The 12790-nt window shown below is 48.6% G+C and overlaps 1 protein-coding gene across 1 annotated transcript in view; it reads right to left on the bottom strand.

Annotated features, from left to right (window-relative positions):
* The window catches only part of DNAH10 (dynein axonemal heavy chain 10), a 255018-nt gene extending 243502 nt beyond the window's left edge, over positions 1-11516 (bottom strand). Inside the window, exon 1 of the mRNA XM_069755992.1 lies at positions 11265-11516. Coding sequence (XP_069612093.1) covers positions 11265-11487 — 223 coding nt within the window. The 5' untranslated portion in view covers positions 11488-11516. The remainder of the gene's footprint in view (positions 1-11264) is intronic.
* Positions 11517-12790: the final 1274 nt, after the last annotated feature.

Genomic DNA, 12790 nt, shown 5'->3' with positions numbered 1-12790 from the left:
CTCATCTTCACCCGCCTCTGCTCCCTTACTAACCTCACTAACACACCCCTCCCCCTGTCTGACCACAACCTACTGACATTCTCGTCCCTCTCCTCTCCTAGTGTGCAACCCCCACTCCACAAACTCACTCACCCTCGCCGAAATCTCAAACATCTCAACTTACAATCACTCTCTGAGTCCCTTCTCCCTCTCACAGACATAGCTTCCCTTCATGACACAGATGCTGCTGCCACTTTTTATAACACCACAATAACAACAACACTCGATTCGGCCGCCCCACTCATGCATAGTAAAACTCGTACAATTAACAGGCAGCCCTGGCTGACCAGCCTGACCAAAGAATTGAGACGGGCTTCCAGGATTGCTGAGCGGAGATGGAAGCGATCCCACTCTGCCGACCACTTCACTGCATACAAGCAGTCCCTCGCCAGCTTCAAGTCTGCGCTCACTGCCGCAAAACAAACTTACTTCTCATCCCTCATATCCTCCCTGTCCCACAACCCTAAACAGCTTTTCAACACTTTCAATTCTCTACTCCGTCCCCCCGCACCTCCTCCTTCCCCCCTCATTTCTGCTGATGACTTCGCCTCTTTCTTTAAACAGAAGATCGATACGATCAGAGAAAGCTTTGGCCCACAGCGCCCACTGCCCCTCTTAGCTGCTCAACCCTGCTCCTCCAAAACCAGCTTCTCCACCATGACAGAAGATCAGCTCTCCACCCTCCTGTCAAGATCACACCTCACCACCTGCACGCTTGACCCGCTCCCATCCCACCTCATCCCTAACCTTTCCACGGTCTTCATCCCAACCCTAACGCACCTCTTCAACCTCTCACTCACAACAGGTGTCTTTCCCTCATCCTTCAAGCATGCCAAGATCACACCCATCCTCAAAAAGCCCTCCCTCGACCCATCCTCTGTGTCTAGCTATCGCCCGATATCTCTTCTCCCTTATGCCTCCAAATTGCTGGAGCAACACGTCCATCTTGAACTGTCCTCCCACTTCTCCTCCTGCTCCCTCTTTGATCGGTTACAATCAGGCTTCCGTTCCCATCACTCAACTGAAACTGCCCTAACTAAAGTCACCAATGACCTACTAACTGCCAGGAGCAAGCGACACTACTCTGTCCTCCTTCTCCTGGACATGTCTTCTGCCTTTGACACTGTAGACCACTCCCTTTTGCTACAAATCCTCTCATCCCTTGGCATCACAGACTTGGCTCTTTCCTGGATTTCGTCATATCTGACAGACCGAACATTCAGTGTCTCCCTCCCCCACACCACCTCCTCACTTCGCCCCTTGTCAGTCGGTGTTCCTCAAGGCTCTGTTCTAGGACCCCTACTCTTCTCCATCTACACTTTCGGCCTGGGACAGCTCATAGAATCCCACGGTATGCAGTACCATCTCTACGCTGACGACACGCAGATCTACCTCTCCGGACCTGACCTCTCCTCCTTGCTTACCAAAATCCCGCACTGTCTGTCTGCCATTTCAGCCTTCTTTTCTGCTCGCTTTCTACAACTGAACATGGACAAAACAGAATTCATCATCTTTCCCCCATCTCACTCTACCCCTCCACCAGACCTATCCATCAATGTCAATGGCTGCTCACTATCCCCAGTCCCACACGCCCGGTGCCTCGGGGTGATCCTCGACTCTGCCCTCTCTTTCAAGCCACATATCCAAGCCCTTGCCTCCTCCTGTCGTCTCAAACTCAAAAATATTTCCCGGATCCGTGCTTTCCTTGACCGCAACACTGCAAAAACGCTAGTGCATGCCCTTATCATCTCCCGCCTCGACTACTGCAACCTCCTACTCTCTGGACTCCCCTCTAGCACTCTGGCACCACTCCAATCCATCCTACACTCTGCTGCCCGACTAATCCACCTGTCCCCCCGCTATTCCCCAACCTCTCCCCTGTGTCAAGCCCTTCACTGGCTTCCTATCGCCCAGAGACTCCAGTTCAAAACCCTCACACTGACATACAAAGCCATCCACAACCTGTCTCCTCCATACATCTGTGACATGGTCTCACGGTACCTACCTACACGTGACCTCCGGTCCTCCCAAGACCTCCTTCTCTACTCCCCTCTCATCTCTTCTTCCCATAACCGCATCCAAGACTTCTCCCGTGCTTCCCCCATACTCTGGAACTCTCTACCCCAACACATCAGACTTGCGCCTACCATAGAAACCTTCAAAAAGAACCTGAAGACTCATCTCTTCCGACAAGCCTACAGCCTGCAGTGATCCTCAACCTACTGAACAGCCGCACAGCCAGCTCTTCCCTCTCCTAGTGTATCCTCACCCACCCCCTGCAGACTGTGAGCCCTCGCGGGCAGGGTCCTCCCTCCTTATGTACTCGTGTGCCTTGTTATCTGCTCATGTTTAATGTATTTGTCTATATTTGCCCCGTATTCACATGTAAAGCGCCATGGAATAAATGGCGCTATAAAAATGTATAATAATAATAATAATAATTTAATAGGGCACTGGCTGGTAGTGATAGTGGAGGCTCTCTGGTACATTTAATAGGACTCCGGATAGTATTGATAGTGGAGGCTCTCTGGTACTTTTAATATGGCACTGGCTGGTAGTGATAGTGGAGGCTCTCTGGTACATTTAATAGGACATCGGCTAGTATTGATAGTGGAGACTCTCTGGTACATTTAATAGGGCACTGGCTGGTAGTGATAGTGCAGGCTCTCTGGTACATTTAATAAAGCATCAGCTGGTAGTGATAGTTGAGGCTCTCTGGTACTTTCAATAGGGCACCGGCTGGTAGTGATAGTGGAGGCTCCCTGGTACATTTAATAGGGCACTGGCTGGTACTGATAGTGCAGGATCTCTGGTACTTTTAATAGGGCACCGGTTGGTATTGATAGTGCAGGCCCTCTGGTACATTTAATAGGGCACCGGCTGGTAGTGATAGTGCAGGCTCTCTGGTAGATTTAATAGCGCACTGGCTGGTAGTGATAGTGCAGGCTCTCTGGTACATTTAATAGGGCACTGGCTGGTAGTGATAGTGGAGGCTCTCTGGTACATTTAATAGGGCACCGGCTGGTAGTGATAGTGCAGGCTCTCTGGTACATTTAATAGGGCACTGGCTGGTAGTGATAGTGCAGGCTCTCTGGTACATTTAATAGGGCACTGGCTGGTAGTGATAGTGGAGGCTCCCTGGTACATTTAATAGGGCATCGGCTGGTAGTGATAATGGAGGCTCCCTGGTACATTTAATAGGGCACTGGCTGGTAGTGATAGTGCAGGCTCTCTGGTACATTTAATAGGGCACTGGCTGGTAGTGATAGTGCAGGCTCTCTGGTACATTTAATAGGGCACTGGCTGGTAGTGATAGTGGAGGCTCTCTGGTACATTTAATATGGCACTGGCTGGTAGTGATAGTGGAGGCTCTCTGGTACATTTAATAGGACACCGGCTAGTATTGATAGTGGAGACTCTCTGGTACATTTAATAGGGCACTGGCTGGTACTGATAGTGGAGGCTCCCTGGTACATTTAATAGGACACCGGCTAGTATTGATAGTGGAGACTCTCTGGTACATTTAATAGGGCACTGGCTGGTACTGATAGTGGAGACTGTCTGGTACATTTAATAGGGCACTGGCTGGTAGTGAAAGTGCAGGCTCTCTGGTACATTCAATAGGGCAATGGCTGGTAGGGATAGTGGAGGTTCTCTGGTAGATTTAATAGGGCACTGGCTGGTAGTGATAGTGCAGGCTCTCTGGTACATTTAATAGGGCACTGGCTGGTAGTGATAGTGGAGGCTCTCTGGTACATTTAATAGGGCACTGGCTGGTAGTGATAGTGCAGGCTCTCTGGTACATTCAATAGGGCAATGGCTGGTAGGGATAGTGGAGGCTCTCTGGTACATTTAATAGGGCACTGGCTGGTACTGATAGTGGAGGCTCCCTGGTACATTTAATAGGACACCGGCTGGTACTGATAGTGGAGACTCTCTGGTACATTTAATAGGGCACTGGCTGGTACTGATAGTGGAGGCTCCCTGGTACATTTAATAGGACACCGGCTGGTACTGATAGTGGAGACTCTCTGGTACATTTAATATGGCACTGGCTGGTAGTGATAGTGGAGGCTCTCTGGTACATTTAATAGGACACCGGCTAGTATTGATAGTGGAGACTCTCTGGTACATTTAATAGGGCACTGGCTGGTACTGATAGTGGAGACTCTCTGGTACATTTAATAGGGCACTGGCTGGTACTGATAGTGGAGACTCTCTGGTACATTCAATAGGGCAATGGCTGGTAGGGATAGTGGAGGCTCCCTGGTACATTTAATAGGGCACTGGCAGGTACTGATAGTGCAGGATCTCTGGTACTTTTAATAGGGCACCGGTTGGTATTGATAGTGCAGGCTCTCTGGTAGATTTAATAGGGCACTGGCTGGTAGTGATAGAGGAGGCTCTCTGGTACATTTAATAGGGCACCGGCTGGTAGTGATAGTGCAGGCTCTCTGGTAGATTTAATAGCGCACTGGCTGGTAGTGATAGTGCAGGCTCTCTGGTACATTTAATAGGGCACTGGCTGGTAGTGATAGTGGAGGCTCTCTGGTACATTTAATAGGGCACCGGCTGGTAGTGATAGTGCAGGCTCTCTGGTACATTTAATAGGGCACTGGCTGGTAGTGATAGTGCAGGCTCTCTGGTACATTTAATAGGGCACTGGCTGGTAGTGATAGTGGAGGCTCCCTGGTACATTTAATAGGGCATCGGCTGGTAGTGATAATGGAGGCTCCCTGGTACATTTAATAGGGCACTGGCTGGTAGTGATAGTGCAGGCTCTCTGGTACATTTAATAGGGCACTGGCTGGTAGTGATAGTGCAGGCTCTCTGGTACATTTAATAGGGCACTGGCTGGTAGTGATAGTGGAGGCTCTCTGGTACATTTAATAGGACACCGGCTAGTATTGATAGTGGAGACTCTCTGGTACATTTAATAGGGCACTGGCTGGTACTGATAGTGGAGGCTCCCTGGTACATTTAATAGGACACCGGCTAGTATTGATAGTGGAGACTCTCTGGTACATTTAATAGGGCACTGGCTGGTACTGATAGTGGAGACTGTCTGGTACATTTAATAGGGCACTGGCTGGTAGTGATAGTGCAGGCTCTCTGGTACATTCAATAGGGCAATGGCTGGTAGGGATAGTGGAGGTTCCCTGGTACATTTAATAGGGCACTGGCTGGTACTGATAGTGCAGGATCTCTGGTACTTTTAATAGGGCACCGGTTGGTATTGATAGTGCAGGCTCTCTGGTACATTTAATAGGGCACCGGCTGGTAGTGATAGTGCAGGCTCTCTGGTAGATTTAATAGGGCACTGGCTGGTAGTGATAGTGCAGGCTCTCTGGTACATTTAATAGGGCACTGGCTGGTAGTGATAGTGGAGGCTCTCTGGTACATTTAATAGGGCACTGGCTGGTAGTGATAGTGCAGGCTCTCTGGTACATTTAATAGGGCACTGGCTGGTAGTGATAGTGGAGGCTCCCTGGTACATTTAATAGGGCACTGGCTGGTACTGATAGTGGAGGCTCCCTGGTACATTTAATAGGACACCGGCTGGTACTGATAGTGGAGACTCTCTGGTACATTTAATAGGGCACTGGCTGGTACTGATAGTGGAGGCTCCCTGGTACATTTAATAGGACACCGGCTGGTACTGATAGTGGAGACTCTCTGGTACATTTAATATGGCACTGGCTGGTAGTGATAGTGGAGGCTCTCTGGTACATTTAATAGGGCACTGGCTGGTAGTGATAGTGGAGGCTCTCTGGTACATTTAATAGGGCACTGGCTGGTAGTGATAGTGCAGGCTCTCTGGTACATTTAATAGGGCACTGGCTGGTAGTGATAGTGGAGGCTCTCTGGTACATTTAATATGGCACTGGCTGGTAGTGATAGTGGAGGCTCTCTGGTACATTTAATATGGCACTGGCTGGTACTGATAGTGGAGACTCTCTGGTACATTTAATAGGGCACTGGCTGGTACTGATAGTGGAGACTCTCTGGTACATTTAATAGGGCACTGGCTGGTACTGATAGTGGAGGCTCCCTGGTACATTTAATAGGACACCGGCTGGTACTGATAGTGGAGACTCTCTGGTACATTTAATATGGCACTGGCTGGTAGTGATAGTGGAGGCTCTCTGGTACATTTAATAGGGCACTGGCTGGTAGTGATAGTGCAGGCTCTCTGGTACATTTAATAGGGCACTGGCTGGTAGTGATAGTGCAGGCTCTCTGGTACATTTAATAGGGCACTGGCTGGTAGTGATAGTGGAGGCTCTCTGGTACATTTAATATGGCACTGGCTGGTAGTGATAGTGGAGGCTCTCTGGTACATTTAATAGGACACCGGCTAGTATTGATAGTGGAGACTCTCTGGTACATTTAATAGGGCACTGGCTGGTACTGATAGTGGAGGCTCCCTGGTACATTTAATAGGACACCGGCTAGTATTGATAGTGGAGACTGTCTGGTACATTTAATAGGGCACTGGCTGGTACTGATAGTGGAGACTGTCTGGTACATTTAATAGGGCACTGGCTGGTAGTGATAGTGCAGGCTCTCTGGTACATTCAATAGGGCAATGGCTGGTAGGGATAGTGGAGGTTCCCTGGTACATTTAATAGGGCACTGGCTGGTACTGATAGTGCAGGATCTCTGGTACTTTTAATAGGGCACCGGTTGGTATTGATAGTGCAGGCTCTCTGGTACATTTAATAGGGCACCGGCTGGTAGTGATAGTGCAGGCTCTCTGGTAGATTTAATAGGGCACTGGCTGGTAGTGATAGTGCAGGCTCTCTGGTACATTTAATAGGGCACTGGCTGGTAGTGATAGTGGAGGCTCTCTGGTACATTTAATAGGGCACTGGCTGGTAGTGATAGTGCAGGCTCTCTGGTACATTTAATAGGGCACTGGCTGGTAGTGATAGTGGAGGCTCTCTGGTACATTTAATAGGGCACTGGCTGGTACTGATAGTGGAGGCTCCCTGGTACATTTAATAGGACACCGGCTGGTACTGATAGTGGAGACTCTCTGGTACATTTAATAGGGCACTGGCTGGTACTGATAGTGGAGGCTCCCTGGTACATTTAATAGGACACCGGCTGGTACTGATAGTGGAGACTCTCTGGTACATTTAATATGGCACTGGCTGGTAGTGATAGTGGAGGCTCTCTGGTACATTTAATAGGACACCGGCTAGTATTGATAGTGGAGACTCTCTGGTACATTTAATAGGGCACTGGCTGGTACTGATAGTGGAGACTCTCTGGTACATTTAGTAGGGCACTGGCTGGTACTGATAGTGGAGACTCTCTGGTACATTCAATAGGGCAATGGCTGGTAGGGATAGTGGAGGCTCCCTGGTACATTTAATAGGGCACTGGCTGGTACTGATAGTGCAGGATCTCTGGTACTTTTAATAGGGCACCGGTTGGTATTGATAGTGCAGGCTCTCTGGTAGATTTAATAGGGCACTGGCTGGTAGTGATAGAGGAGGCTCTCTGGTACATTTAATAGGGCACCGGCTGGTAGTGATAGTGCAGGCTCTCTGGTAGATTTAATAGGGCACTGGCTGGTAGTGATAGTGCAGGCTCTCTGGTACATTTAATAGGGCACCGGCTGGTAGTGATAGTGCAGGCTCTCTGGTACATTTAATAGGGCACTGGCTGGTAGTGATAGTGGAGGCTCTCTGGTACATTTAATAGGGCACCGGCTGGTAGTGATAGTGGAGGCTCTCTGGTACATTTAATAGGGCACTGGCTGGTAGTGATAGTGCAGGCTCTCTGCTACATTTAATAGGGCACTGGCTGGTAGTGATAGTGGAGGCTCTCTGGTACATTTAATAGGGCACTGGCTGGTAGTGATAGTGGAGGCTCTCTGGTACATTTAATAGGGCACTGGCTGGTACTGATAGTGCAGGCTCTCTGGTACATTTAATATGGCACTGGCTGGTAGTGATAGTGGAGGCTCTCTGGTACATTTAATAGGGCATCGGCTGGTAGTGATAATGGAGGCTCTCTGGTACATTTAATAGGGCACCGTCTGGTATTGATAGTGGAGGCTCCCTGGTACATTTAATAGGGCACCGGCTGGTAGTGATAGTGGAGGCTCCCTGGTACATTTAATAGGGCACCGGCTGGTAGTGATAGTGGAGGCTCCCTGGTACATTTAATAGGGCACCGGCTGGTACTGATAGTGGAGGCTCTCTGGTATATTTAATAGGGCACCGTCTGGTACTAATGGTGGAGGCTCCCTGGTACATTTAATAGGGCACCGGCTGGTACTGATAGTGGAGGCTCCCTGGTACATTTAATAGGGCACCGGCTGGTACTGATAGTGGAGGCTCCCTGGTACATTTAATAGGGCACCGGCTGGTACTGATAGTGGAGGCTCTCTGGTACATTTAATAGGGCACCGTCTGGTACTAATGGTGGAGGCTCCCTGGTACATTTAATAGGGCACTGGCTGGTAGTGATAGTGGAGGCTCTCTGGTACATTTAATAGGGCACTGGCTGGTACTAATGGTGGAGGCTCTCTGGTACATTTAATAGGGCACCGGCTGGTAGTGATAGTGGAGGCTCTCTGGTACATTTAATAGGGCACCGGCTGGTAGTGATAGTGGAGGCTCTCTGGTACATTTAATAGGGCACTGGCTGGTACTGATAGTGGAGGCTCTCTGGTACATTTAATAGGGCACCGGCTGGTAGTGATAGTGGAGGCTCTCTGGTACATTTAATAGGGCACTGGCTGGTACTGATAGTGGAGGCTCTCTGGTACATTTAATAGGGCACCGGCTGGTAGTGATAGTGGAGGCTCTCTGGTACATTTAATAGGGCACCGGCTGGTAGTGATAGTGGAGGCTCTCTGGTACATTTAATAGGGCACTGGCTGGTAGTGATAGTGCAGGCTCTCTGGTACATTTAATAGGGCACTGGCTGGTAGTGATAGTGCAGGCTCTCTGGTACATTTAATAGGGCATCGGCTGGTAGTGATAATGGAGGCTCCCTGGTACATTTAATAGGGCACTGGCTGGTACTGATAGTGCAGGCTCTCTGGTACATTTAATAGGGCACTGGCTGGTAGTGATAGTGCAGGCTCTCTGGTACATTTAATAGGGCACTGGCTGGTAGTGATAGTGGAGGCTCTCTGGTACATTTAATAGGGCACCGGCTGGTAGTTATAGTGCAGGCTCTCTGGTACATTTAATAGGGCACCGGCTGGTAGTGATTGTGCAGGCTCTCTGGTACATTTAATAGGGCACCGGCTGGTAGTGATAGTGGAGGCTCTCTGGTACATTTAATAGGGCACCGGCTGGTTGTGATAGTGGAGGCTCCCTGGTACATTTAATAGGGCACCGGCTGGTACTGACAGTGGAGGCTCCCTGGTACATTTAATAGGGCACCGGCTGGTATTGATAGTGGAGGCTCCCTGGTACATTTAATAGGGCACCGGCTGGTACTGATAGTGGAGGCTCCCTGGTACATTTAATAGGGCACCGGCTGGTAGTGATAGTGCAGGCTCCCTGGTACATTTAATAGGGCACCGGCTGGTACTGATAGTGGAGGCTCCCTGGTACATTTAATAGGGCACTGGCTGGTATTGATAGTGGAGGCTCCCTGGTACATTTAATAGGGCACCGGCTGGTAGTGATAGTGGAGGCTCCCTGGTACATTTAATAGGGCACCGGCTGGTACTGATAGTGGAGGCTCTCTGGTACATTTAATAGGGCACCGGCTGGTACTGATAGTGGAGGCTCTCTGGTACATTTAATAGGGCACCGTCTGGTATTGATAGTGGAGGCTCCCTGGTACATTTAATAGGGCACTGGCTGGTAGTGATAGTGGAGGCTCCCTGGTACATTTAATAGGGCACCGGCTGGTAGTGATAGTGGAGGCTCCCTGGTACATTTAATAGGGCACCGGCTGGTACTGATAGTGGAGGCTCTCTGGTACATTTAATAGGGCACCGTCTGGTACTAATGGTGGAGGCTCCCTGGTACATTTAATAGGGCACCGGCTGGTACTGATAGTGGAGGCTCCCTGGTACATTTAATAGGGCACCGGCTGGTACTGATAGTGGAGGCTCCCTGGTACATTTAATAGGGCACCGGCTGGTACTGATAGTGGAGGCTCTCTGGTACATTTAATAGGGCACCGTCTGGTACTAATGGTGGAGGCTCCCTGGTACATTTAATAGGGCACTGGCTGGTAGTGATAGTGGAGGCTCTCTGGTACATTTAATAGGGCACTGGCTGGTACTAATGGTGGAGGCTCTCTGGTACATTTAATAGGGCACCGGCTGGTAGTGATAGTGGAGGCTCTCTGGTACATTTAATAGGGCACCGGCTGGTAGTGATAGTGGAGGCTCTCTGGTACATTTAATAGGGCACTGGCTGGTACTGATAGTGGAGGCTCTCTGGTACATTTAATAGGGCACCGGCTGGTAGTGATAGTGGAGGCTCTCTGGTACATTTAATAGGGCACTGGCTGGTAGTGATAGTGGAGGCTCTCTGGTACATTTAATAGGGCACCGGCTGGTAGTGATAGTGGAGGCTCTCTGGTACATTTAATAGGGCACCGGCTGGTAGTGATAGTGGAGGCTCTCTGGTACATTTAATAGGGCACTGGCTGGTAGTGATAGTGGAGGCTCCCTGGTACATTTAATAGGGCATTATCTGGTACTGATAATGGAGGCTCTCTGGCTGTTGTTATCTCCGGCTGAATATGATTGTCAGCTGTATGTACAATGGATTTTCTATGAAACCTGTCACCCATGAATTAACCACAGATGGTTGTACAAGCTGCAGAGAGCTGACTGCTGACAGACTGGCAGAGCAAACACACGATACCAATCTCTCCTGCGCCATGTGCGCCTATTACAGGACCAGTGGAGTTTTCCCAGTTTTCCTGATACTTTCAGCAGACGGGTCGTGCTAATGAGACTTCAGACCTGGGATGTCGGTATTATATGTCCTGCATAATACATAGTATAGTAAAACAATACACAAGAGTGTAATAGAATGCACATTGCGGCATAGGATAATGTAGCATAATATACCACCTAATAATACACATCATAGCCTATTAACACAGTGAGATAGAATGCACATAAGATGTACATATAATAAGATGTCCTATAATGCACATAGTAATGTTATATGACTGCACATAATGACAGCACCACAGTGCGCATGCGCACACCGCTACACTCCTCTCACCGACTGCTATCTCCACTTCCAGCTCCTCTTGCCTGGAGCTCTTGAAGAACAGCAGCGCTGATGCGCCCTCCTCCTCCTCCGTGCTCTCGTTCAGAAACCGCAGAAGCTTCACTTCATCTTCTCCATCGTTCCGGTTGAGCAGCTCCTCAAAGCAATTCGGATCCGTCAAGCCAAATCCGCAGATGACACGGTCCCGGATCCACTCCAGGCGCGGATCGTCCATGGCCGTGTTCTCCGCTGGACGCTCTTTCAGTTTGTGGTGTGTAACTATAGCAACGCGACGCTGCCGGCCCTAGTAACCGAGACTACGGTGTCTGTGTGAGTACAAACTAGAACGGAAGCATTCAGCGCTCCCCCTGCTGGAAGGGATGCAGCACTGCACGCCTCTATGGATTTAGGCTAGGACATGTGGGGCGAGACAGTGATATTGCACTTTTCATAGTGACATTACATTTAATGATTTCCTATAGTGTCATATCGCGACTTGCTACCTATCACAGCTATACACTAGGTACAAGGTTTTTGTTTTTTTTTAACCCCTTCAAGACCCAGCCTATTTTGACCTTAAAGACCTTGCCGTTTTTTGCAATTCTGACCAGTGTCCCTTTATGAGGTAATAACTCAGGAACGCTTCAACGGATCCTAGCGGTTCTGAGATTGTTTTTTCGTGACATATTGGGCTTCATGTTAGTGGTAAATTTAGGTCAATAAATTCTGCATTTATTTGTGATAAACACGGAAATTTGGCGAAAATTTTGAAAATTTCGCAATTTTCACATTTTGAATTTTTATTCTGTTAAACCAGAGAGATATGTGACACAAAATAGTTAATAAATAACATTTCCCACATGTTTACTTTACATCAGCACAATTTTGGAAACAAAATTTTTTTTTGTTAGGAAGTTATAAGGGTTAAAATTTGACCAGCGATTTGTCATTTTTACAACGAAATTTACAAAACCATTTTTTTTAGGGACCACCTCATATTTGAAGTCAGTTTGAGGGGTCTATATGGCTGAAAATACCCAAAAGTGACACCATTCTAAAAACTGCACCCCTCAAGGTACTCAAAACCACATTCAAGAAGTTTATTAACCCTTCAGGTGCTTCACAGCAGCAGAAGCAACATGGAAGGAAAAAATGAACATTTAACTTTTTAGTCACAAAAATTATCTTTTAGCAACAATTTTTTTATTTTCCCAATGGTAAAAGGAGAAACTGAACCACGAAAGTTGTTGTCCAATTTGTCCTGAGTACGCTGATACCTCACATGTGGGGGTAAACCACTGTTTGGGCGCACGGCAGGGCTTGGAAGGGAAGGAGCGCCATTTGACTTTTTGAATCAAAAATTGGCTCCACTCTTTAGCGGACACCATGTCACGTTTGGAGAGCCCCCGTGTGCCTAAACATTGGAGCTCCCCCACAAGTGACCCCATTTTGGAAACTAGACGCCCCAAGGAACTTATCTAGATGCATAGTGAGCACTTTGAACCCCCAGGTGCTTCACAAATTGATCCGTAAAAATG

Source organism: Ranitomeya imitator, chromosome 1 (assembly GCF_032444005.1).
Source record: "Ranitomeya imitator isolate aRanImi1 chromosome 1, aRanImi1.pri, whole genome shotgun sequence".
Taxonomy (NCBI): domain Eukaryota; kingdom Metazoa; phylum Chordata; class Amphibia; order Anura; family Dendrobatidae; genus Ranitomeya; species Ranitomeya imitator.
Note: the sequence above shows the minus strand (reverse complement) of the source record. Positions and strands in the feature narration are given on the sequence as shown.